The sequence below is a fragment of the Rattus rattus genome, chromosome 5, assembly GCF_011064425.1.
Source record: "Rattus rattus isolate New Zealand chromosome 5, Rrattus_CSIRO_v1, whole genome shotgun sequence".
In the NCBI taxonomy this organism is placed as follows: domain Eukaryota; kingdom Metazoa; phylum Chordata; class Mammalia; order Rodentia; family Muridae; genus Rattus; species Rattus rattus.
In genome coordinates, this window is record NC_046158.1 from 135,618,770 (window position 1) to 135,646,312 (window position 27,543).

Here is a 27,543-nt window from a genome sequence, read left to right on the forward strand (position 1 = left end):
AGTGTCTTCGTTGTCTCCGTAAGTGTGCAAGCAACCTCCTGATTGTGTATTTGCAAGTAATCACAAAGTGTTTCATCGCTATTTTGCTCATTTTAGAATATTGTGGGTAATGCTAGGCCTAAAGAAACAGATCACAAAAGTCTTTCATCGTCTCCTGAGAAACGAGAGAAGTTTAAAGAACAGAGAAAAGCCACGGTCAATGTGAAGAAAAACAAAGTGGAAAAAGCCTTAAAGACAGAAAAGCGGCCCAAACCGCCCGACAAAGAGGGAAAGCTGACCTGCCCAGAAAAGGGCAGAGTGTCAGAGAAAAGCCTTCCCAAGAACGAGAAGGAAGATAAGGAAAACATTTCTGAGAACGAGCGGGAGTACTCTGGGGATGCCCAGGTGGACAAGAAGCCCGAGAAAGACCTTGTGAAGAGTCCACAAGAGACCCTGAAGGAGCCAAAAAGAAAACGAGGCAGACCCCCTTCCATAACTCCTACTGGTGAGTCTCCCAAGCGGGCTCTGCAGTGCGTGATGGCCGTGTTCTTCCGTGGCTTCTGTGGTTCTTTACTCCTTCTGTACTTGAGTCCTTCGTGTTTGTGACTGGCTTGTGACCTGAAAACAAGCCGTGCCTGTGGAGCTGAATTTCAGTGAGGTGTGTGTTCAGGTCGATGTGTTGGGGAGTGTGGCCATGACTGAGCTGGGCTGGGGTGGAAACATGAAGCCTCCGTGGAAGAGCTGAGGGAGCTAAGGCCTTCTGGAGCCTGCTCACAGGCCCTCAGTCTGAGGAGATAACATGCTAATGGGCAGACATGAAACAGGAGAGGAGAAGACAGGAAGCTGAGGGCACAGGTACGACAGGTACAGTGTGGTAGGGCACACGCTGATCCTGTGTAAGGCCCTGGGTTCAGGCCTTAGCACCGAAACACACACATTGAGCCTTTGAGGGAGGCAGAGTAAAACAAAACAAAACTTAGAGCTGGGGAGGCAAAGGCAAATTATGAGCTTCAGTGGGTAGTGCAGCTCACACCTGTGACACCAACGCTTGGGAAGCAGAACCAGGAGGAACATTAGTTCAAGACTAGCCCGGCCTTCATAATGCCGTCTCAAAGAGACATTGAGCTTTTAAAAGGTGTTTATTGAAACTGAAATTTCAGTCTAAATAAAAAAGATAATTCGGGGGTTGGGGATTTAGCTCAGTGGTAGAGCGCTTGCCTAGGAAGCGCAAGGCCCTGGGTTCGGTCCCCAGCTCCGAAAAAAAAAAAGAACCAAAAAAAAAAAAAAGATAATTCGGTTAGTTAAACTGGTAAGAGTTAAGGGTACAGTGTAGGAGATAATATCCAATTATTTCAGGGAAGTCTAAAACTCTGAGGTAGAAGATCACAATGAATTCAAGGCTAGCCTGGGCTACAGAGTGAATGCCAGGTCAGCCAGTACTAGAATGAAACATTGCCTCAAAAGCCAAAAAGAAAGTGTAAGTTTGCAATTCCTCTAGAATAACCAAGAGTAAAGCATGTTTGGTTTCTTAGTAAACTGAGCGTGCACTTGATGATTGGGTAGCATGAGGAGCACCATGCCCCAGCAGACGGAGCTACCTATAGCTGAGAGCACTGGGTGTCCCTGCATGGACATTCTAAACTATGAGCCTCTTCCAGTTTCAAGCAGCGGCTGTAATTTGTTTGTTGTTGTTGTTAATTGGGAGCTGAGCTCATAACCTTGCACAGGGTAAGCAGACACCTTACCAGTTAGCACTTCTCTAGCTCACAATCTTTTTTTTTTTTTTTAATGCAAGTTTAAACAGTTTCAGTAGATAATTTTAAATGTAGAATTTGATATATAGAATATATTTTGTGAAAACTAGAATAAGATCTAATTCATTGATCCCTAGTGGGAAAGTCTATGTTGTTACATTATTCAGACAAGTGAATGTAGTAGTCCTCATGAGTATCTTAAAGCTGAGCTCTAATTTTATAGGAAACCAGATAATAGTCTGCTTTGTCTTCAGATGAGATATGTGCTTCCCTGCTTAAACAAACAAACAAACAAACAGACAAAACAACAGAAAAGGGCAGGTAAAGAGCTTTTTGTACATTCCTTATAACCTGATTTTTGGCTATCCAGAACCCACATAAGGGCCAGATAATATAGTACCTGTCTGCAATCCTAGATTACCCATTCTGGAAGATTCTTCTGGAAGCTTGTGGGCCAGCCGTCTTGCCATATACAACATGGATGACAAGGTACTCTGCCTTAAGGTATAAGGCAAGGACCTGCGGCCTGAATTGTCATTTGACTGTGACAGCTGTCTGTGATATGTAGGCATTTGCATTCAATCATCCACATACACTCATGCACAGGAAAACATGTCTCTCTCTCTCTCTCTCTCTCTCTCTCTGTCACACACACACACACACACACACACACACACACACAGTGCACACGCACAAGAAAACATGTATTTCACAGGCACACACATACACAAATAAAGTAAAAGACCCTCAAACCCCCCTTGGTTTTTTAATACAGGGTTTCTCTGTGTAGTTCTTGCTGTCCTAGAACTCACTCTGTCACTCTGTAGACCAATCTGGCCTCGAACTTAAGGATCCTCCTACTTTTACCTCAAGTGTTAGAATTTAGAATTAAAGGTCTGTACCACCATACCCGTCTCTCCTTTTTTGTTTTTCTTTTGTTAATTGGCAGTGCTAGTCAAACCCAGGTCCTTCTGTATGATAAGCAAGTGCTGTCTGTGCCTGCCGCTGAGCCACCCACAGCTCTCTCCCAGCCTATATTCTTTAAATTGACTACATGTTGAAATATTTTTAAATGGATTGGTTTAAATAAAATATATTCTTAAACTTTATTTCATTTTTTAAAATTTCTTAATATGATTGCTTAAAAATTTAGTTACATATGGCTTACATCGATGCTTTCATTGCATTTCTTTCGGGCAGTGTTGTCCTTCAATTTAGTTGCTGTCTAAAAAAAAAAGAAAGGAAGGGCAGTAGGAAGGGAAGGAGGTCGGGAGGTCATAGTTGCTGTCTTGATTGGTTTGTGAGAAAGAATTAAACATTAATACCCAAGGCCTGCATGACCCCTGATGAACTGCTCTGCATTGAGAGTGGTACTAGCTGTACAGTGTGCTGAGGGGAAATGAGAAAATACCCTGTGTTTTCCAGACAAAAAAAAGGAGAAAGAATTGGGCCAGTCTGAGGCTTTTTTTTTTTTTTTTCTTTTCTTTTTTTTCGGAGCTGGGGACGGAACCCAGGGCCTTGCGCTCTACCACTGAGCTAAATTCCCAACCCCTCAGTCTGAGGCTTTAAACATCCCGGTAGTGTACCATCGTCAGTCGGGAGTGAGTGTGAGGCAGGTTCTCCTTCTGCTGTAATTGAACCCAGAGTTTGTTTGCACCAGACTAATGCATTGTGACCACTCTATATCTAGAGCAGGCATTCTTTTGAAAGTTGGAAAAAGGCAGTTGTGCAGGAAGAAAAAAGATGGAAAACGTGAACTGGTAGAAGTCAGACTTGTCTGCAGCTCAATTTAGCTTTTCCTGCTGGAGCCTGGAGCCTTCGGAGTGTGGACTGAGGTATCTGTTTTCCAGGTGACAGACTCTTCCATGGAGCATCCACCACAGCTTCACGCCTTCCTGTGTTCATTTATTGCTTTTGTAAGGACGTGATTTCGTACCAGATAGATGCATTCAATAGAGAGGGAAGTTTCCTGTTAACTGGACTTGGGCATCAAGGCCAGGCTGAGCTGTGCTTTCCTGCCTCCTGTCTGCACCGTGTGGGGATCTGGGGAGAGTTAGGGAACTACACAGGTTCTCTATAGTACAAGGAAAAGAAGGCTTGTATGATGCTGCATACAGAGTTCAGGTGCCCTTAGGAAACCAAGGAGTTTGGGTCATTGACCCCGGGGAGCCCTGAGCTAGCTCCTAAATTGCACAAATCTGATTGGGATCAGAATCTGAGCTATGTACAGAATCTGAGCAGATTGTTTGTTTATGTTTAATTTAGAATATGTGTGACCCAAGTTCCTGCTACTCGGAACAGAATAATGTTGACATGTCGGGAAGGTTGAATACAGCAAGTCTCTTCAGAGCTCTGCTCTGTCTCTCCTTCCGCCTGACACGGTGGAACTCTTCTCTTTCCTTTGGTTTATTTCCTGTCCTCTGTTTCCCGTTCCAGCCCTCTTCTCTCTTCTTTTGCCCTTCTGACATCCCTGAGTCCTATCTTCCTACTGGGCTCCCTAATCTTTCTTCTGTCTCTTTGGATTTCCATCTTTCAGATTTGAGGAGAGCGTCTGAAACTTTAGGCTAAAAGTCGAGAGTGAAGCACTGTGCAGGGTCTTAGCACCTGCCAAGTGGGTGATCCACAGCAGTACCTGAGACTTGCGATGCCTTTCATTTAGATCTTCTAAACAAAACAAAGCAAAACAAACCACCTAGAACCAGTGACAGCTGACTTAGCACATAGACACTGAAAACAGGAACCAAGCCCTAATCCATGATACATTTTAAGAATGAGCCTGCGTGGTGAATTTTCTAAGTACTGATTAGGTCAGGGTTGTTCAGTTTTAATTCTTTTTCTGGGCTGGTCAGCAGGTTTTAAAAAGATTTGGTGCTCAAAATGCCTGAAGGAGTCAGGTATGGTGGTACAAGCCTGTAATACCAGCACTTGAGAGGTCGGGGGGGGGTCATTTTTGGCTACATAGTTAGAGAGTTACAAGCCACCTAGACAATATGTGAGATCCTGTTCCTTTCTAGTTCCCCTCCCCAAGACTTCAGGAATCTTACTTGGTAATAACTGTCTGTAACCCCAGCACTCAGGAACTATAGGCAGGACCAGGAGTTTAAAATCATCCCTCAATAAATAAATAAGCAAATATATATACATATATACATGTATGTATATATGTATATATGTATATATGTATATAGATAGATAGATAGATAGATAGATAGATAGATAGATAGATAGATAGATAGATAGATAGATTGATTGATTGATTGATTGTTTGGGCTTTTTACTACACTTCATTTTTTTTCTTCTCCAAATAAAGCAAGACTACAAAAGCATGTTCAGCAGTGCATGTCTGCAATCTTATCTACTCCAGAAACTGAAGCAGGAGGATTACAAATCCCAGGCTACTCTGGGCAACTTCCCCTGTCCTTCTCTGTCCTTCCCCTGTCCCCTGTCAAGAGACTTTTATATTGCCCACACATGTTTTTAAGAGGTTGTGTTGGAGTGTGGTATTTTAAAGAGAAGGATTAGAGGCTGTGGGTCCTAGGCAAGGCCACAGAAAGATCCAGGAAGTCAGTCTGCAGAGTGCCCCCACCTTCCCCACCTTCCCAAGGAAGCAGTTTCTCACTCATTCCATTGTCTTGTCTTTTACTTTAAGGATGACTGTTGCTGTTCAGGGTTTAGTGATGTATCTGATCTCTATGAGGATGTCCTCTCTCTTTCTCTTTGTATACAAAGTACATGTACACATGCATTTTTATTTGTATAAAGATGCACAATTAGGCACAAAGACATTATATATATATATATTTTTTTTTTGTGCTTTGTATATATTACAGCTGTGGATTCAAACTCTCAAACTTTGCAACCAATAACATTGGAATTGAGAAGACGGAAAATATCAAAACGAAGTGATACCCCATTAAAGCGCCCCCGACTTGACAAAAATTCATGTGAGTCCCCAGTTTATGTATATGTGGCTTTTGTGTCTGTCTGTCCCTTTTTCTTAAGAGCACTAATGACTGTCTTTGAATATGTGAGCTAATGTGAGTGGAATGTGTGTGAGTCAGCAGTTTTTGCTGGAAGCAATGGGACAGTATTTGTGGTGGGTTCAGTGATAGCGTATCTACTTCATTAAAGTATATTAGATTTGGATTCCTTCAGAAATGTATGGCCTACTGTACTAAGGGTGGATTTTATGTGGTGAGAAAAACTTAAGCCAGGCATGGTGGCACACACCTTCAAACCCTAGCACTAGGGAGGAAGAAGGAGGCTGACCTCTCTGAGTTTAAGGACAGCCAGGTCTACATAGAGACCCTTTCTGAAAAAGCAGAGGGAACATTAGAAGTAGTATTTTTTGAGTAGAAAACAAGCATGTTGACCTCAAAGAGGATTTGTGATGGCTTTTAAATAAGGTTCTCACAAGCGATGGTTGATTTTGGAAGTCAGCACACAGTCTTTCATGTTGGAAACTCCAAAATAGAGCTATGATCAAGATTGCCACATGCCTCAGCATGTCTTCTCAGTCTGTGAACTCTTGACATTTGACTGTAAGCTCTCCTAGCCCAGACTACGAATTTTTAATGTAAAATTCCTTCCTAGCAGAGGCTTTGCTTTTACTGTAAGCTAGGAAAGGAGAGGAGTCAGAAATCCCACAAGTCTCTATAGGAAATCCCTTTAGAAGTGACCAGCTCAAGGCCATTGTAGCAGAAATCCTTCTTCCTGTTGATCTCATTAACTCTGTTAATGGTTTACAGCCCAGGAACAGTCAAAAAAACGCTCTGAAAACAGTGACAAAGACTTATCCAGAAGACGGTCCTCCAGGCTGTCCACTAATGGGACCCGTGAGACCCTAGATCCCGACCTGATTGTACCTGATCTGGTTCATACGGTTGATACGAACCCTCTACAGGACAAGTCACCCAGTGCCAAGGAATCTGCTGAAGGTAAGTCAGTGTTTGTTTTGGGATTCTTGGCCAGCCTACTGACAGTCTACTATGAGCCAATCTCGATTCTTCTGCATTGGCTTCTGTGTTAGATTTGGATTGAAGGCGAGTGTGTGTTAGGTGTGCTGTTATATATATTTCACATACTTTATGTATAGGGCTGAAGAGGTAGCTTAGTGGCACTTGCTGCTCTTTCAGAAGAAACAGTTTCTGTTCCTAGTACCCAAATTAGGTGGCTCACAAGCACCTGTAACTCCTGTTCTAAGATCGGTCATGGTCTCTTCAGACCCTGCATGCATTTAGTACACAGCTGGGCATCACTGCACACACCTTTAATCTCAGTACCAGAGAGGCAGGCATACCTTATGGTTTCCAGTCCAGCCAAGGCTGCAAACCACCAACCCATCCACACTAACTAAAGCTGAATCCGACAATAACTTGTAAAAATATACGTGTATGCATGTGTGCATGCTGGTACTCGCAGTCCAGAAGAGGTTTTCAGATCACCTGGAGCAGACGATAATAGGTGGCTGTGAGCTGTCCAGTGTGAGTGCTGGGAGCTGAACTCAGGTCCTCTAGAGCGGCAGCATGGATGAGCTCGTAACTACAGAACCATTTCTCCAGCCCCACCTTAGAGTGTCTTGACATCCAACTGCTGAAGGTGCTGCTGCAGTGCCTGATGCATTCCTGTTCTTCCCGATGCTGCGGATGCCTTTGTGGTTGTTTTTGCTTACTATTCTGTGCTGCGTGCTAGGCAGGAGGCACATGGTGTGGGGAGCCCCGCTTCTCTCTCTCCTTCTTGATGCTGCCTCGCTCCATCTGCACATTTGCTGACCTTTCACTTTAATCCAGTTCTTTGCTTAAGTTCAGGAGCTTATAGCCCTGGCTGTATAGGTGGAAGGCCTTTTATTTCTTTAAAAAAGTACCATTTTATTTACCTTTTTTTTGTGTGCATGTATGTATGTATGTATGTGTGTGTATGTATGTATGTATGTATATATGCATGTATGCATATATGCATGTATGTGCATGCACATGTGCCATGGTATGTATGACCAGAAGATAACTTGTGGAACTCTCTTCTCTGCTGAGAGGGCACTGAGGTTTAACTTCAGGTTCTCTTGCTTAAAAGCATATTGCTGTCTGTCTTTTAAAAAATGTTTGGTTTTTGGTGGTTTGTTTGTTAGTAAATTTGTTTGTTTTGAGGCAAGGTTTCACTTTGTAACTCCAGTTCACCTGGGACTCACTATGTATAGATCAAGTGATCCACGGGGATCCGCCCACCTCTGCCTTTCAAGTGCTGGGATTAAAGAACCAATCTTGGTTCTTTTTTCTTTTGCCTGCCTGCCTGCCTGCCTGCCCTTCCTTCCTTCCTTCCTTCCTTCCTTCCTTCCTTCCTTCCTTCCTTCCTTCCTTCCTTCCATCTGTCTCTGACTCTTTCTTTTGTCATTCAGCCTTTTCAATGTGTGTGTGTGTCTGCTCCAGTGTCTGCAGAGGGAGTCAGGTGCCCTGGCTTGGCAGTCTGTGAGCCTGGACGTGCGTTTGAGTCTTCTGCAAGGGTGGCACACTTGACCTCTTTGCCATCCTTCCTCCCAGCCCACTGAAATGTGTTCTCACATGTTATCCTCTAAGGTGTCTCTGGCTTTCTAGTCTATTTTGGAACTCTTGACTTCCTGATTGTATACATATTTGTTTCCCAAACATTCTTTATTTCTTCCTTCCTCTAGGTCAGTTGGAGTCTCCATCGGAAGCTGGCCAGGTCTCTTCTGCATTAACTTGCCACCCCATCGGGGATGGCCTGGGGGCTGCAGATGTGGAGTTGAACTGCAAGTCAATGGGAGAGAACACGATGAAAACAGAACCGGTGTCTCCTCCTGCCGAGGTGCAGGAAGATTCAGCTGCTGAAGGTGTGTGCAGTTACCTTAGTCATGCTTTATGCTTTACTTTGAACATTTTTAAGTGCTTTTTCAATAATTTTTTTCCTGCCTTAATATTTAAAGGGTTCCACAACTGTACTCTCCAAATTAGAGAGGCAGAAGTAGAAACATCATAATAAGTTTGAGGCCGGCCTCATTTCAAGGGTATCACAGTGAGGCTCTGTCAAAAGCAAAAGAAAACAGAATCCTTGATTCAGTTTTCTGAATGTACGTGTGTGTGTGTGTGTGTGTGTGTGTGTGTGTGTGTGTGTGTGTGTGTGTGTGTCTGTAAGAGAGAGACAGAGACAGACTCTAAATATGATGGTTGCTCTGGATGTCTTGGAACTCACTGTAGATCAGAATAGCTCTGAACTCACAGAGCACTGCCTGCCTCTGCTTTCCCAGAGCTAAGATTAGTGCTATACTCCATTCATTTCTGATTTTGTTTTATAATCTCTTTTGCTATTTTGGCTAGGGAGCTACCAATTTTATTGATCACTTCAAAGAAATATCCTGTTTTGTTTCTCTTGTTTCCAAAAGATTTCTCCTGACTTTGTAGAATTTTATAGTTGTTCTAACAGTCGCCCATCTATCTGTTCATTGAATCAGGAGATAGTATACGCAAGCTGTAGGCTTTATTCTAACCATCTTATTTGTGAGTATTCTGCATGGAACATGGAACAAAGAACATATTGGGGCCTTGCCTGGTAGCTGTAACCTACAGTCTTGGTGGCTGGTTATCTGTTATAAAGTGAACAGAAAGGTCCTTGTCACTGGAGTTTTAGAATCTAATAAGTGTTGCACTGTAAGTTAACTAGGTCTGTTTAGCGTAATGCCTAGAAAAGTCCTATTCTTCAAACTTAGCTTTTGTTTTGTTTTGTTTTAATGTTTTTGTTTCAGACAGTTTTGTTTTGTTTGTTTAATAAATTTTCTATCTCAGTCTATATGTACTGACATTGTAGGCATAATCTTTCATTCCTTGTTCTGTTTTCTTGACCAGAGCCACAGATGTATAATCATTTTACTGTCCAACAGATTGGATAAATCAAAATGTGGAGTCCAGAAACCCTTATTGGTTAAGCCATGTGTACCTACTATGGAGGAACTGAACTCAGGACTCACTCTGTGCGCCAAAAGAGCTCTAGCTGTTCAGTTTACAGAGAGTCATGGTCCTAGTGTTTAGTGGAGGTTGGAAGAAGGGCCTTGGAAGGTGGGGGCAGAGCACTGTGTGGTCCATGGGACGATCAGATATGTGGTTTCTGACTTAGTTGCAGGCTTCCTAAAGTAGGTTAAGGCTGAGCAGGGAAGTTCTTCTCAGTCCAAGACATTTGCTTTAAGGAATCTGTGGAGTTCTTGACTTTTCAAGTTAATCTAACTTCACAGTAGACAAAGAAGCAACCTAGTCAAAATTATGGATTGTTAGTTTGCTCCCAAATCCTGCCTCCCCTCCCCCCCACTGTGCCCTCCTAGCTGCTGATGAGCTAACTGCTGACTGCAGAGGACACAATGACAAGAGGGCAGAGTGCTGCCTTGAGGGATTTGGTACAGCAAGGGGCAGGCCCACCTCTTCCCAGGCACTTGTCACAGTAGTGTGTCACTCCAACAAGGGGCAACATGCAGTAGGTAATCAGAATGTGTGGAAGGAGGTCGCCTTTGGAATTCTGTAGGTAAAAGGGAGAGATATGTTGTCCTTCAAGCAAAATAGTATTTCTGGAATTTGTTTCGAAACAAGGGTTTTGTGGGAATACAGTTGATAGGGAAAGCTTGCTGGGAAGAAGGCTACTAAAGACAGGTGAGCCAGGAACCCTTACATAAGTGAGTAGGAAATGGGCTGGGTTGTCAGCAAAACAGCCGCAGGGGGCAGGGGCTGCTCAGTCACTGGGTAGTGACTGCTCTCCAGCCGGGCCACAGCCTTCATTAGGGTTTCTAACCCTAGATGGAGTCATGGCCGGAGTGGTCTATGAGAGACTCCTCTGTAGCTGTTGGGAACAACACATCAAGTTCATACACGGCTGGCAGCAGGGCCTCCCAAAGCCCAGCCCAGGCAGCAGGGGCAGCACTGCCATCTTGTGGAGTAGATGTTCAGTGCTCTCTTTTGGTCTGTGTGTATGCAGAAATTTATCTTCTGGATGAGAGCCAGGAAATGTTCACTGGGACCAGATGCATGAAGGTCAGGGGACAACCTTGTGAGTCACTTCTCTCCTTCTACCTTTTATCTGTGTTTTGGGAATCAAAAGCACATTGCCAGGTGTACACAGCAAGTACCTTTACCCACCAAACCATCTTTTTTTAATGCTAAGGACTGAACCACAGATCACTCCTACTGAGTGCATACTCTGCTACTGAGCTATACACCCAGCTATCCCTCTTCCCTGGATAGTGCTAGATTGAACCCAGGGCTTTGTACAAGTCAAAGAAGGGTGTACCACTGAATTAGCACCCTCAGCCCTGTGTACATTTTTAAGTAAGTCTCATTTCAAGTTATCTCACGCCCATGAAAATGTTAAATATAGCGCAAAGAAGAGGAACACGGTGACTTCACATGCATAATGTCAACACTTGGGAGGCCAAGGCTGGAAGGTCACAGTAAATTCGAGGTTATACTGGGCTGCCCCATGAGTTCAAGGTCAGCCTAGGCTACACAGTTTATTCAAGGCCTGTATGGGGCACAGAATGAAATCCTGCCTGAACATCAACATCAGTTAGTAGGTAGGATTTCTGTAGCTTCCGTCTGTGGAAGGGAGTATGGCGGAGTGACAGCTGACATTACAGAAGTGGTGCAGACATCGAAGAAGCCGCTTAGAGTTTCTCAAGTGGGCCCTTCTCCTCTGCCTGCCCTTGTGCTTTTTGGATGGAGATATATATATCACATATACATATATGTATATGTGTGTGTGTGTGTGTGAGAGAGAGAGAGAGAGAGAGAGAGAGAGAGAGAGAGAGAGAGCGCGCACACTCGAGAGCGCACATGTGTGCCTGTTTAAGCCTCCTTTTATATTTTCTAGCCCTCAACTAGCCACAAATTCACCATCGCTCTTCCGTCCCCAGGTACTGGGGATTGCAAGTAGGTGCCACCACACCCAACTCACTATTGTATCTCTTTTCCTAGTATACATGGTTGTAAAGTTGACAGGAAAAAAGCACAATGCCCCTTTATAATTTTTAATTAATTTTGAGAACGGGTGTCTTGTATCCCGCATTGGCCTGGAGCTGGTGTAAGTGAAGATATCTTCAACTCCTGATCTCCCGTCTCCTTCCAGTGTGCTGCCCTTGTCAGCCACCTAAGCTTCGTGTATTCAGTCCTGAGCCAGCCAGCTGTCAACTGAGCTGGACCCCCTGGCACCCTTAACAGTTGATTTCTGTTAGACGGGATCTCAATCTACAGTCCCAGATTACCATTAACCTCAAGGCAAACCTCCTGCCTCAGTCTGGGGTTACAGACTTGAGCCGTTACACCTTGCTCTTTTGCTGTATTCTTCTCTGGGGGTGGAACTACAGCCTCACATGTGCTAGGAAATGCTCTACCTATCCCTACATATTCTATTTCATGGTTCCTTAAATTTACATAGCACAGGCCTGGGATATAGCTTACTTGGTAAAGTGTTTGCTTAGCTTGGAGGAATCCTGGTTTTAAACCTCAGCACATAAACCAGATATGGCAGTACACAGCTATCATCCAGTGCTCAGGAGGACCACAAGTTTACAGCCAGACTATATTTCATAGAGAAAAAGGTACATCTCTCATGACGGTGGTGGCACTTCTTTAATCCTCAGCACTTGACAGGCAGAGCCAGACAGATAGATCTGAGTTTGAAGTCTGCCAGATGTACAGAGTGAGTTCTAGGACAAGGATAATCAGGGCTACCCAGAGGAACTCTTGTCTTGAAGAACCCAAAATAAATAAATAAATAGATTAAATTAAAAAAAAAAAACTATATGGCATTTCCATTTTAACATTTGGCTGGTATTTTAAATTGAAATCTGTTTGGTTATTCTTGGATTGTTTTTCATTGCTTCAGAGTGGAGAAAGTTACCTGGTCTGGTTATCTGGTTTCACAGACCTGTAAAACACTTAGTTATGGTATTATTATTATTATTATTATTATTATTATTATTATTATTGTATTATCTGTTGCACAGAACATGTCAAAAGGTATGAATGCATAGGGCCACATACTTTCTGAGGCAACACCAGACAGTGAGGAGTGGCTCCTTTCACTTGGCTGGAGAAGTAGTAGGTAACAGGATCCAGCAGCAGATGCTAAGTGCCAGCAGTGCGGTATAGCATGAAGTCATCGTGCCAGCGGTAGATGGCATGTGATCCCTGCCAGGAGGGGCCATCTGTATCCTTCCCACATGCTGTGTGAGCTGGGTCTGAGTGGAAGGGAAGACTGGGCTGAGCCAGGGAAGGATGGCAGGCAGAGGCACAGGATGGGCAGAGCTGTGAGCTGTGAGCTGTGAGCACATGAGTTAGTCACTGGGGCCAGGTGGCATTGGAGGCCAGAACTGAGGCTTTGCTGTGCAGTAAGGATTTTGGAAACAAGGGGCTGAGGGCCAGAGTGAGGCGAGTCTTGAGTATCATGAGTGTTGTCTACCTGAGGTTTTGAGATATTGGCAGTGGACGTACAAAAAGAGATTAAAGTAGGTCTAGATTTTTTATTATTTGTTATTATGTGTGTGAGTATTGTGTCTGTCTGTGTATGTACCAAGTTCATGCCTGGGATCCTTAGAGGCCAGAAGAGAGCTTCAGAACTCCCGGAATATAGGAGTTAGATACTGTTGTGAGTGACCACCCGGGTGCTGAGAATTGAACCCAGGACTCTGGAAGAAAGCAGCCAGTACTCTTTAACTGGTGAAACATTGCTCTGGTCCCCAAAATAGACTTTTACAGTAAACAGAGTTGAAGGGCTAGGGATGGGGTGCTGTTCAATCATGCATGAAACTTGGGGTTCAACCCCCTAGCAGCAAAGTGAAACAATAAATATGCTAACATTGTTTAAAAGCTTTTTTAAAGTATGAGATAGTGTTTATTTATTATAAAAGGAAAAGAATAAAACATTGCCCATATATGTATGATTTATAGCAGTACTAGCCTCTCAGGAGCTGAATGCTGCCAATAGTCAGGAAGCCCTGGCTCTCTCCCCAGAGGACACAGATAAAAGCACAGACCTTGGCTAGGGACCCTTGCGTGCTCTGCCTGCAGGAAGGAGTTCAAAAGGCCCTGGTTCTTGAGTGTGCCTATACTTATGCCTAATTTTTCTATTTTGTGTCTCCAAAATAAGAAGGCTGCAGATCCACTTTGCACTCTGTTACAGTGTAATAAATAGTATTAATCTGAACACAAAGGCTCTGAACATTCTTATTTTCTCATAGTACATGGCTCAGCCAGGGATTGTCCAGGCTGGGTTTCCATCTGAAAACTTTCTGAAGAGGACCTCAGTCTTCAGCTGCTTGAAGGTGATGATGACTGAAAGCCTCAGTGTTTCGTTTGCACTTCCAGGTCATCTGTGCATGGTCTCTGGGAAGTCACTCAGAACCTTGCCTGTGTTGTTAAACCAACAGAGAGACTGCCAGGACTTAAAGCCTCACAAACAGGAGGTGCTGCCACCTTTGCCATATTGTGTTAGAGATAACTCACGGATGCTGCTCAGACAGGGATTACACAAGGGGTGAACACCATTAGTTTTAGTGGAAGCCCAACTACCTGGGAACCCCAGCTCTTAAAGACACCAGGAGTTGAAGATTTGTAATGCTTGGATCATTTAAGTTTATACCTGCATGTGCTCTGCCTTTTTAGTGCCACCATCCTCAGTTGAAAAGAGCTTTCAGTTTGTCTGACTAGGGGCTTTGTCCTAATGACATCTGGCAGTTTCTTTTCCCTAGGGAGTTTTCTTGTCCACCTGAGCCTCTGTGATCCTGGCACTAACATCCCTCAGAGGCAGGTGCCAGGCTTTCTTGTCTTGGCAATAAGCTACCCCACCTTCTGCTCAGATACAAAAACGAATCAGTGATTTTGACTTGGGGCAGTTTTGTTGTTGTTGTTTTCTTTCGTTTTTTGCTTTTGTTTGTTTGCTTTTTGTTGTTTTTCCTTTTTTCTTTATTCCTTAGTTCGTTGTATTTTTGGAAGTTTGCTGGAGTAGTAGACTGTTGAGTCCTATGCGTCCTGATTTAGCAGAGCGTCAGGTCCTACTTCTCTTATAATCTGCTTATAAATAAGGAGATAAATGATTAGGCCTTTGGTAGGCAGTCTATAAAGCTGAAATTGAGTTGGCTCAGGAAACCATCAAGTGTAGAATGCTTAGTTAAACTTGGCCTGAAGCCTCCCTTAGCTACTGGACGTTTACTGACCTGGGTGAAGACCTAAGACTATCTAGCCAGGTGGTGTTGGCACACACCTTTAATCCTCTGGGCAGAGCCCTGAGGTTGAGGCTGGCTTGGACTACAGATTGGGCTTTGGGATAGCCAGAGCTATACAGGGAAACCATGTCTAAAACCACCACCACCAAAGTCTTTTTTTTTTTTTTTTTTTAATGTATGTGAGTACACTGTTGCTATCTTCAGACACACCAGAAAAGGGCATCGGATCCCATTACAGATGGTTGTGAGCCACCATGTAGATGCTGGGAATTGAACTCAGGACCTCTGGAAGAGCAGCCAGTGCTCTTAACCATTGAGCCATCTCTCCAGCCCCCACCAAAGTCTTAAAAATGTATAGGTTTGTGCAGTAAGAATTACCGAGTCCTTGCTGAGCAAGGCTGTGCAGGCTGTGATCCCAGCATTTGCAAGGTGGAGGCAGGAGGTATGAAATTTTTAAGTAGCCTAGCCTACATTTCAAGAACTTATCTCAATAAACTAAAATAAAATTAGTGAAAAATGTTACTTAGTTCTTAGGCTAAAATAACCAGATAGGGTTTATTAGAGACAATTGCAATTTACCATATAGTTTTTTGCTGGCCACTTTTATATCAACTGACACAAGCTAGAGTTATGTGAAGGGAGAGGGAACCTCAATTGAGAAAAACTTCATAATATTGGGCTGTACACAAAGCCTGTAGGGCATATTTCTCTCTCCCTCCCTCCCTCCCTCCCTCTCCCCCTCTCTCCCTCTACTTCTCCCTCCCTCCCACCATCCCTAACCCCCTTCTCTCTTTTCCCAAGACAGAGTTTTTCTCTGTGTAGCTCTGGCTGTTCTGGAACTAGTTCTGTAGACCAGGCTGACCTCAAGCTCAGATGGATCTGACTCTGCCTTCCCAGTGCTGAGATTAAAGGTGTGCATCACTACTGCCCCAACAGTGATTAGTGATTGACAGGTCAGCCTATCGTGGGTGGTGCCATACCTAGGTTGGTGGTTCCTGGGTTCTATAAGAAAGCAGGCTGGGCAGGCCATGGAGAGCAAGTCAGTAAGCAGCTTCAGCTCTGCCTCCTGGTTCCTGCCTGTGTGAGCTCCTGTCCTGACTTCCTTTGATGATGAAAGTAATATGGAAGCATAAGCTGAATAAACCCTTTACCCCTATGTTGCTTTTTGGTCATGGCGTTTCAGAACAATAGTAGTAACCCTAACTAAGACAAGTTTCAGAAAACTTTCTGCGGAAAGTTGAGATACATTTGGTGACCTTTTTGTTATCTGTGGAGGCAGACATCACCTAAATCTCCCAGAATGTTTATTCCAGACTCTCCCTCCTTAGACCTTTATTTTTAATAGAACCTATCCTTAGGGGAGGTGTCACATGTATTTTACAGTCTGCTGACCTCTTTGCTATCCATTAGAGACTACACTAGATTCTAGGTCTTTTAGCTATAGACCCCACCTTCATGGTCACATGTATTTGTAAAGGAGTTTCTAAGTAGTCACACTTTAAGCTTTATTGTGTACCTGGAATTGGAATGATTGTTGCCTGGAAACTTTTCCCCAAATTGTGCTATGTTTTAACGGACCATACCGCCTAGTATTAGATTCCCAAAGTCTGATCCAGGTTGACTAAGTCAGTCTGAACGGAGTTTTCATTCTCATCTCTTCTCTGGTCACCACCTGCATGGGTATTTGCAGGGTCCCCTGAGTCAAATTCAGGGATTCGTACATGCCAGGTAAACATTCTACTACTGAGTTACGTCCCCGTCTTAGTCATATTAAAAAGATAAAATGGGGCTGGAGAGATGGCCCAACAGTTAAGAGGAGTCACTGTTCTTGCAGAGATGCTGGATTCTATTCCGGGCATCGACATGGTGGTTCACAACCATTTGTAACTGTAACTCCACTTACAGAGGCTCCAACCCCTTTTTCTGGCCTTTGGGGCATGAACATGGTACACATGAATCATGGAGTCAGCACTCACACATTTTCAAGCCAGACACGGTGGTACATGCCTTTGATCTCTGTACTCAGAATGCAGAAGCTGGTGTGTTTGAGGTCAGTCTGGTCTGCATAGAAAGTTCCAGGACAGCTTGGGCTACATAGAGATTCCTGGACTCCTCCCAAAAACCTTTTACCGTCCCAATAAAAAATGCTCCTAAAATTGATTCTGCTGCTTTCAACATACTAGGAATTTTGTGGTTTATTTTGGATTTCATGTTTTTACAAGTATGTAGCTTAGCCTGGCCTTGAACTTGAGAGCTTCTTGGTTCTGCTTCCTGAGTTCTCAAATAACAGGTGTCTGCTCTTAACACGTAGCCACTGAGCTGAGTTTCTACATGAAGACCCTGTGGCAGCTTTACTCCATCATGTAGCAGTACAGTCTGTTGCCCTCTGCTTGTTTGATAAACGAGGCTCAACCTTGCCTTTGCTCATTGAGTCCTCTGGCTTCTCATGCTCTCTTGTCTGTTTGCAGTCTGTAACTTTTTTTTAAATGTACATGTGACATTTCAGAGCTTAGTAAACTCAAGCTCTGTATAAATACTATTAAAGCCCTGTAGGGTTCATGAGGCTTCTCCGGCTTTGTCCTCACCAAGTGGTAAAGAATGGTGGTGAATCTGAATCTGGCCCAGCTCACTAGCCTGAAGTGCCAGCTTGCCATCTTGATTTCTGCCCCGAGGTCCATGAAACCCTGAGGATATTAGGCTATCGCAGATGAGTTTGTCACTCTCCTCTTTCTAACATGGAATCAAGATCGTGTCCTAGCAGTTGGGTGCTTTGGAAGATAGCATCCGGTCTTGATGTCGTGGGCAGCATGTGCCTGCCATTCTGCCGCTCTCTCTCCCTGGCTGTGTGCTGACACACAGTCCATAAGAGCCATTGCGAACCCAGCGCTCCTCACGTTTGTGTGTGTGTGTGTGTGTTTGTGTTCACAGTTCCGAACACTTTGAAGAAAGCGGGTGACTTTGTGAAGTTGCATGCGCCAGCTGTGGACCTGGACCACAAGTTTCGATGCAAGGTTGTGGACTGTTTGAAGTTCTTCCGCAAGGCTAAACTGCTGCACTATCACATGAAGTACTTCCATGGAATGGAGAAGTCACCAGAGCCAGAGGACGGGTCAGGGAGGACGCATGTACAGACTCGGGGCTCTACAGTGCCTGATAAGGCCAGCCAGGAGAGCCTGCCCCGGAAGCGGATCTCGGCCAGCTCCCCAAGTGAGTCTCTTGGTTCTGTGGAGTGTCCTGGGAGGGCCTGACATTGCTTAGATGGAAAGCTGCAGTAGGTGGATTGGTCTGGTTAAGGAAGTGGTTTGGTAGTGACACTGTGGAACTGAAGCCCTCCTGGAGGAAGCAAGAAGCTCTGTCTCTCTCAGTTCATGTGACATTGAGGGGTGACTGCTCATGGCTGTGGGGTTCCTGGGATCAACAGAAGTTGGCCCCAGAACAGATGGACACCTCTGAGATCCATGTTCTTTTCCTGGCAGCAGGACGAAAGCTCATTGAAAAGCCGGCTTAATTCTGTCGGTTCCTGGGTGCAGGGGTGAACCCTCTAACCCTTCACTGTACCTCAAGATGCTTTGTACAGAAACCACAGTGCACCCACCCAGCCACCACAAAGTCTCCCTGTCAGTCTTAGCAGAGAAACACCCTCCCCTTTTTTTGAGCTTGTTTCTAAAACCTAAAGAAGTTGAAAATTAGATTTTCAAGGGTATTTCTTGATTAATAACTTTGCAATAACTTATTTTATTTTTGAGATAGTCTCATTTATTCCAGGCTGGCTTAAGTACTGAGAATGACCTTGAATTCCAAATCTTCCATCTCTGCTTCCAGAGCGCTGGGACTGCAGGAGCATCCTGCTGTAGCTGGTGCATTTCCATAAACTCTACAGTCTTCTAAGGTTGTTTGCACCTGAAATTGTAGTATTGCTACATAGGTTTTGTTTGTTTGGTTAGATATTTTGTAATAAAGTGTGGAGCTAGGAGGATGACTTAGTGGGTAAAAAACACTTAGTGTGCATATGAGATCTAGTGTTTGGATCCCTAGCACCCATGGTGGTGGGACTGTAATCCCAGATGTGGGGAGGAGGAGACATGGCTCTCAGAAGCTCGCTCAGTGGGGCCAGCTAGCATAGCCAAAGTGGTGAGTGAGTTTCATAGTTAGTGAGAGGCCTTGTCTTAAAAAATGAGGAGGAGACTGAATGAGGGCACTCGCCATCAGTGTCTGGTTTCCTTACACACATGCAAGTGAGAGGACATCTGCACAGTTATTACATATACCGTATGTCACACACATTCCTTGTAGTAAATGCAGCATGGAATGCCTAGGGCACCCACTAGTGTCCCCAGGGGAGTGTAAGATGACAATTCATGGGACAGTGGGGCAGGGCCATGGGACCTAAGGTGTCTGCTGCAGTGAGAAGTCGCTGTAGAAAGACATAGTGAGTGTACCAGGGCTGGGGTGAAACGTGTGCACTGCACTATTTTCATGTAGCCACGTTTTAAAAATAAGGAAATAAGTAATGCTTTTAATAGTATATTTATATTTAGTATATCCAAAATAGTCTCGGAGCACCTTGTGGCAATTTGGTCAATGACAAACCATGTATAAAAACCATAGTGTTGTCTCATGACATTGAAGCCTTCGGAGTTTGTGCAAGGACAATCTGTGATTTCTGGACAGTAAAGTCACCTCAGCATGAATTTCTCAGCACATACCCTATGTAGTTGACATATAACTTAACCATTTTAGTGTGTCATCAACATAAAGATCATGACTTCTCTATTTTATATACTTTTCCTAGAAGTCAATCATTAAAAACCATGATGCATTTCCTTTTTAATAAACACAAGTCAATACAAATTAGCCTTGCATTTTAGGGGCACAGTAGCTGTGAGTGAGTGGCTAATGGTAGGTATTCAGTCGATTGGCCTGTGTGGATTTGTTTCCCTTCAGATGGTTTTGTATTTTGTGAGACTACCAGCTAGCTAGAATGAGCGGCTCAAGGAAGACCAGGTATGGGACCACGAGGAAGAGAGGAGCTGTGTGAGCAACAGTGCAGGACAACCCTCACCATCCTCAGGCTTGCTTAAGCCTCAGCAGGGAATGGCTAGTTTTCAGAGAGGGCCTGTATAAGTCAGATTGTAGATTGAGGACCAGAGCCCATGCCTGCTCATATAAAACAGAGATCACCACAGGGAAGGTTGCTTATTAAGCAGGGGATCAGAATGCCGGAGTCAGACTTGCTCCAGGCCGATCTAGATCACCCTGTTCACTCTGCAGGGATTTATTGCCATGCTCTGCAAAGGAGACCAAGGTCAAAGTCCTCTTCTGGGAAGTGCTTATGGTTGTGGGTTCTCTGGATCAAAGAATCAAAGGCTGCTTCATTTCTCTGTTTGGGAGGTGCTTGGTACATGCACTGTCAAACACTGGCCTTTTTTGGAGACAAAGTCTCACTATGCAGTGCTGACCAGCCTGGACCTTTCTCTATAGACTGTGTTGATTTTGAATTTACAGAGATCTGCCTGTCTCTCCTGGGATCCAAGGTTTGTATCATTGTCTCTGGCCAAACACTGATACTAATGCTCTTTAGAGGAAGAGAGGAGACCTGGGTAATGGTGGCACATAACTTTAATGCCCGCATTCAGGAGGCAGAGGCTGGCAAATCTCTGAGTTTGAAGTCAGCCTGGTCTGCAGAGTTAGTTTAGGACAGCCAGGGCTACATAGAGAAACATTGTCTTAAAAACCAAAAAAAAAAAAAAGACTGGGTCTCTGCCAGCACCGTCTAGTACCATAGTAAACAAATTTGTTGACTGCAGAAAATAACACCATGGTGCCCAAAGGTTCACTTTAGTCTAAAGCCATGGTTTTCCCAGAGTAAGAACATCGGCTGGTTGAGAGTGGCAATAGGTAGTAAGCCTTCTCCTCCCTTCCATGAAACTCTTAACCTCTGCATGGGGGCATGGGAGGCTGGTCAGATGGCCGTGTGTAAGGCACTCTCTTCAAAGCCAGCATTTCTCCCCCACAATTCTAGATGCTGGGAATTCTTAGGTTAAGGTGTCACTAGTGTGGTTCTAGTGAAGGATGTCCTCCCTACATTCTCACATGTGTCTCTGGTTCCTTCTTAGAAGAACGCTAATCCCATCGAGAAGTTGTCACCCTCATGATTTCAGATACTTCTCAAAAGTTCCTTGTCCAGATATATCACACCATAGGCGTGAATATGAAAGTAAGCATTTCAGCCAGGCATAGTGGCGCACACTTTTAATTCCAGCGCTCAGGAGGCAGAGGACAGGTAGATCTCTGAGTTCAAGACCACCCTGGTTTATAGGATGAGTTCCAGGGCAGCCAGGTCTATACAAACCCTGTCTTGAAGGGGAAAAAAAATTAAGGGTTGTGGATATAAGTCAGTGGCAGACTACATGCAGAACATGCACAAAGCCCTGTGTCCAGTCCTCAGCACGGCCAGAAAAAAATGCCAATTTCAAGGATGAGGTGTGTCAGTGTAACCCAGGTGTCACTTTTTATTCCAGTGGAAAGAGCATGGCAAACACCTCTGAATTCAAGGGTGTCCAATTCAGTGTCACTATAACATGTCTCTGCTGTTTATAAATCTGTTGGGCTACATTCATAACTGTCCTGTGATGCCCTTGGCTAAGGGCCACAGGTTGGACCACCTGGTAGATACTGCACCGCCGTAGTGGAAGAGTAGAGAGACTCTGGTGGCACGTGTCTGTTTTGTTTTGTTTTGTTTTGTTTTCCCTTTTCTTTTTTCGGAGCTGGGGACCGAACCCAGGGCCTTGCGCTTGCTAGGCAAGCGCTCTACCACTGAGCTAAATCCCCAACCCCGGCACATGTCTGTTTATGCAGCAAGGATAAACTGAAGGGAGATGTCTGTGCTGAGCTACTGGGGAGAAGATGGAGTCACATTATACTTCCCATGTGTTACAGTGTCACAGAGCTCATGTCCCAAGACTTCTAGAGGATGGATTGCAGTTGAGCTTCTGCTTGTGGTTTAGCAATGAAGACTCAGAGCCGTCTATGTAGTTTAAGACTGTTGGCCTTTTTGCTGAGGCAGTTTCTCAGCTAGCTTCTAACTTAACCCAGCCTACCTACCATTGCTTCCCGGGACCTGGATCTCACTGCTCTATCCCCTCCCTATTCCCTTCATCCATGGTTCGGTGCCTCCTGTCTGCCTGATCTGTAGTTCTGCCCCAGACTTGGCTCCCAGCTCTTTATTCTACCAAAGGCCACATTCCTATCTCATACAAGGAAGCTGTTAGCATAGTGGGAGAGGTGCTGAGTGGTCAGCAGCAGGACTAGGCCCAGTTCATGTGATAGTGCTGCCTTTTGGCCAGATTGAGGGCCACGTGACCTCCCCTGAGTGACCTCCCCGAAAGCAGCTTGCTTTTTTTTTTTTTTTTTAAAGATATATTTATTATGAGTACATTGTCGCTCTCTTCAGACACATCAGAAGAGGGCATCAGATCCCATTACAGATGGCTGTGAGCCACCATGTGGTTGCTGGGATTTGAACTCAGGACCTCTGGAAGAGCAGTCAGTGTTCTTAACCACTGAGCCATCTCTCCAGCCCAGCAGCTTGCTTTTTAACACAGTAATCTTAGAATCATATTTTAAGCAGGTGAGGAAGTGGCAAACATTTATATATAGAAAGCAGGTGAATGGGCCATAGAAAGGACAATACCAACTGTCCTCTAGGTGCTGCCCGCCCAGCAGTTCACACTTGAGACACCTACAGAGCCCTACATTTGACACAATAGGTCACCCCAACAGTATATGTGTATGTATGGATATTTGTGTATATGTATACACACCTTTTTCCTGACAAAATTTCACAATGCAGCTAGGCCTTGAACTTTTTTTTTTTTTAAATTTTATCTGTTTTATGTATTTGAGAGAGTAAGTCTCACTATATAACTCTGTCTAGCCTGGAACTTGCTATGTTGACCAGGCTGGCTTTGAACTCTTAGAGAGACCTGCCTGCCTCTGCTTCTTGAGTGTCAGCAAACTTTCCTATAAAGGACCAGATAGTAATATCAGGTTTGAGGACCCTAAGTCAGTACTCACCTTGGCAGCCAAAGCAGGAAGGCAGCTGTGGACATGAGCGCTGCACACTTCACCCACACTCAGTCACACTCCCAGGCAGCAGCCCAGGCCCTAGAAAGCTGGGGTGGTGGGGTGGTTTTCTGGCAACCCACTCTGTATGTCCCAGGGGCAGGAAGGGGCTCTCCTGAGCAGGACTAGGTCCAGGATTGTGTGTTGGTTTTTTGCCTAGGCATGCTAAGATAAAACTAAGAAAAGAATAAGATCCTAGAACTGAAAACAAAATATTAAATCACAACTCTTGAACATGTGTTTAATTCTAGCTGCCAAAGAGAAGGAAAAGAATAAAGAGAAGAAATTCAAAGAACTTGTGAGAGTGAAGCCAAAGAAGAAAAAGAAAAAGAAAAAGAAAACCAAGCCTGGTATTTTTCATGGAGGGCTTCCCCACTCAGGAAGACCATGAGGCCTTTCTTAGGGCTTGTGGGCTCAGCGTAGCATGGGTCCTGGAAGAGAATATGGGTTGAGGCTGACCATGCTACCAACTCTTACAGAGACTTAGTTTATTTACTGTTATCACATGCACTTTCTGATGTGTGTAAGTGAAGGTGTCCACATGCACGGTGCATGTGTGGAGGTGCGAGGACAGCTTTCAGGAACTAATTCTCTTCCCACTGTGGGTTCCAGAGATTTAACTCAGGTCACCAGACTTGTATGGCAAGAATATTTTCCCATTGAGCCATCTTGCTGGCCCCCTCAACCAAGTGTCAGAAAGTTTGACTGGCCTGTATCAATGCCTCCCCGCTTGTAGCATTGGCCACCAGTATGTCCTGTCACAGGGAAGTATATGGATACGCACAGGAACAGTGTTTTGCTTACGTAACTTCTCCCCCTCTGATGTTTCTGAGACATGGTCTTTCTTCCCGTCTCAGATTGTTCTCAAGCTCTCAGTCCTTGAGCATCCTGAGCACTGAGGTTACATGCATGTATGATTCTCGAGGTGTACTTGTCTAACTGTTAAATACCCAACTCTCAAGAAAACCTTCAGTTGTTGAAAACTGTGAGGTCGGCAGCGAATGAGTCATGTGATCAGCCTGTGTGTGCAGTACTAACAACATTAGACAGCTCGCTTTTGGGTTTAGATTTCTGGGAATTCTAGGCTGCGAAAAATCTCTGCTATAACCTTGGGAGCTAAAGAGATGCCATGTTTCATTCTCTGTGTCCCTTCTGGCTTATGAAATCTATTTACCGGAAAAGGAAAGGGGTGGGGATGGGGAGGACATGTTCTCAGAGGTGACTGCCCTTCACCCCCTCTGTGGTGTGATGTACCTAGACCTTTCAACTCTTTGAACTCAAAGGCTGTGATTGGATGGGGTTGCTTCTGGGATGTCTGATGGTACCTGGGTTGCTCATTTGTGCCTGATGCTGTTCTTGTAGAATGTCCCTGCAGTGAGGACATCAGTGATACCTCCCAGGAACCTTCTCCACCCAAAACGTTTGCTGTCACCAGGTGCGGGTCCTCACACAAGCCTGCGGTCCATATGAGCCCATGCTCCATGGTTCAATACTGAAACCACAAAGGAAATTGAAAGCATGTGGTAAGAGCTCACTCTCACTCGTGGACTATTAAATTGTGTGTGCTATGTGAGCATGGGTGTGTTGTAGAGTAGTACTCAGTGATTGGAAGTAGTCAGTGAGAAGGTCTAGCCTTATCCCCTGCAGTTGCCTCTACCTCTCTCCCTACCATGTGCAGAAATCTTAAAGGTGGCTGTGGACAGAAATGCCTATAAGGCAGGTAGGTCTTGGTTGGCTGGGGATAAAGCTAGGAAGCATTTTAGAGTCCTTGGGGTGATGATATATGTGGGTCATAAGAAGTCACTTTTCTGACAATGAGCTCAGTGATGCTGGGAGCCCCTTTGTGTCCCCTTAGGGAAATGGGACATTAGTTCAGTCCTGGTCAGGCAGCATGCATCAGTTGAGCTGTTCTAATAAGCATAAAGCTGAAAACTGAGTCCTGTTTCCAGGCCCGTGGAAGTCCCTGGACAAGTGGGGATGAGGCAGTGTGGGGTACACAATGTTACATGTGAGTTTAGAGCACTGACTGTTGGCTTCCCTTTCCTTCCAGAGGAGGATAATTTGAGCGAGTCCTCTTCCGAGAGCTTTCTTTGGAGTGATGAGGAATACGGTCAAGATGTTGATGTGACCACCAACCCAGATGAGGAGCTTGAAGGCGACGACCGCTATGACTTTGAGGTGGTCCGATGCATCTGTGGAGTGCAGGAGGAAAATGACTTCATGATTCAGGCAAGTAGAGTTTCCAGAACACAGGTTAGAGGAAGACATGAGTGAGTCATGTGAGCAGTTCGCACAGCATTAGACTGAGCTTGCTTTTGGGTTCAGATTTCCGGGAATTCTAGGTTGCTGAAAATAACGCATTATAGAATGAGAAGTCATTGAGGCCAAAGGGAAAGCCTTGCCTGTGGTCTCACAGAGAGGAGTTGGACAACAGGGACTCAGACTGTAGAGTGGTAATTCAGTCTTCTTTATGGGCTCATCTTCTCTTTGAGATAAATTTCCCTGGTGTCCTGAGGGAAGAAATGGAGTCAGGTTTTATAATTTGTCTTCCTCTGTTTTTGGTGTGTGTATACGCATGTGTGTGTGTATGTATGTGTGTGTGTATGTGTGTATGTATGTGAGCATGCATGTGTGCTGGCTGCAGGTGTTCCCAATGAAGGGATTTGGCAGCCTACCTACCATACATCTCTGCATAGGCTCTATGTATTAGGAAGAGCAGGCTTTTTTGGCTTTTTGCTTTCCTTGTTTTATATGCATGATAACAAAATTTGAAGTTGACTTAATTTAATATACATAGTTGCATTTATGTCTTTTGTCCTTTTGTTTTTTTTTAAGGGCAGAGTCTCTGTCTTAGTTACTTTTCTGTTGCTATGATAAAATATCCTCACAAAAGCAACTTAAGGGAGAAGTTACTGTAGCCCACAGTTCTAGATGGACACAGAATGGTGTGGTGGCAGGAGCATGAAGCCAGCTCCTCCTGTCTCAGTGTCGAGAAGAAGAGTGGAACTAATTCATACCTGCATGCCACACTTAGCTTACTTCTCTACTCTGGCAAGGTTTAGCATCCCCTGCCCAGGAATGGTACCACCTATAATGGGGTCTCCCTCTCACGCTATCCAAAACAATCCTGAATAAACAGACTCATAAACTAACCTGATCTAGACAATCCCTAAATGAGAGACTCTTCACCGTGATTCTAGATTCAAGCTAATGAAACTAACCAGTCTCACTTGGCCCCATTTCTTCTCAAACATGCTGTATTTTCTGTTTTGTCTCCTAAATGCTGAGGTTACAGGCACAGGCTACCATGCTGTCTCTGCTTCCTGGGTGTAGCTCTGTGTGGCTTCTTCTAGAACTTCAGACGCTTTGTTCTTTAAGCACCTTTTGCATGCTTATTTTGGTGTGGAGTGAGGGCTGTGACTTCAGTCTCCTGGCAGTGTGCTCACATTTTGAAATGTTGCTTGATTTACTGCCTTTCTCTGTACATTTGGGTCTCTTTCTGGATCCTCTCTTTTTCAGTGAAGCAGAGACAGAAGAACACAACAATGCTGTGTGATTATTTTATGCCTTTGTAATAGTCTAAATCCCTGGCAGGGCTGACCCCTCCCTCTCATCTTTCCTCTTTGCATATATTTTCTGTCTACTAATTTTAGAGTCCTGCTTAGTTTCAGAGCTACCAACTTCCTTATTTTTGGGGGCCACAATGTTTTATAAGCCCAAGTAAAGTTAGTGTCTTCAAGGTAGTGATCCTTTCTGCTTCCTGACCCTGGCAGCTCTCCCAGGACCAGGAAAGAGGGGGTTGAGCGCAGACTTTGCAGGAACTCTTACACTTGGCTAAGTTCACGCTGTCTCATGTGCCATTAATCACCTGTGCAATCTTCAGCAAGTTTTAAGAATAAATGCAAAGAACTAGGGCGTGATTGCTCTAGGAGGCCAGAGGGACTTAGCTACTATCTGTTAATAATAGAAACTCAGTGTGAGGCTTCGTGCTGAGTTCATAGTGGGAGGATGTGCATATGACCCATGGATTCCTAACAGACAGCCTGTGGTGTGGGCAGGAACTGTATCACATCTCCACTTGGGGAAACTGAGGCCTAGGGCTGAGACCTGGAACTGTGCCATGTAACACATAATGTATTCTAAGAGCTTGAACAGGTTTCATTAAGCCCCACACAGTGACCATGAGGCTGAGAGGCAGGGATGGCCGCAATCAGTCTGAAGTCAGTACTGTTCAACTGATTACATTCTTGCTCCATGTTCTGTTTTTGAGACAGGTTCTGAAGTATTCCAGGCTGGCTCTGGTCTCATTGTGTAACTGAGTCTGGTGAGCCTATCCTCATGCCTCTGCCTTTCAGGTTCTGGGATCATACTCGACCATCTAGATTCTCTTTATTGTGCTCTATTCTGTTCCAGAGACAATAGTCATACGGACACTTCTGAAATGGCTCTTGGGACTGAAGAACTAAGGACTCTATA

At 44.6% G+C, this 27,543-nt stretch overlaps 1 protein-coding gene across 1 annotated transcript in view; it reads left to right on the forward strand.

The window, feature by feature from the left end:
* The window catches only part of Phf20 (PHD finger protein 20), a 105,144-nt gene that overhangs the window by 64,940 nt on the left and 12,661 nt on the right, over positions 1 to 27,543 (forward strand). Inside the window, 9 exon segments of the mRNA XM_032904579.1 lie at positions 97 to 484; positions 5,564 to 5,677; positions 6,482 to 6,670; positions 8,398 to 8,577; positions 17,872 to 18,150; positions 23,319 to 23,417; positions 24,430 to 24,540; positions 24,543 to 24,590; positions 25,118 to 25,296. Of these exon segments, the coding sequence (XP_032760470.1) occupies positions 97 to 484; positions 5,564 to 5,677; positions 6,482 to 6,670; positions 8,398 to 8,577; positions 17,872 to 18,150; positions 23,319 to 23,417; positions 24,430 to 24,540; positions 24,543 to 24,590; positions 25,118 to 25,296 (1,587 nt within the window).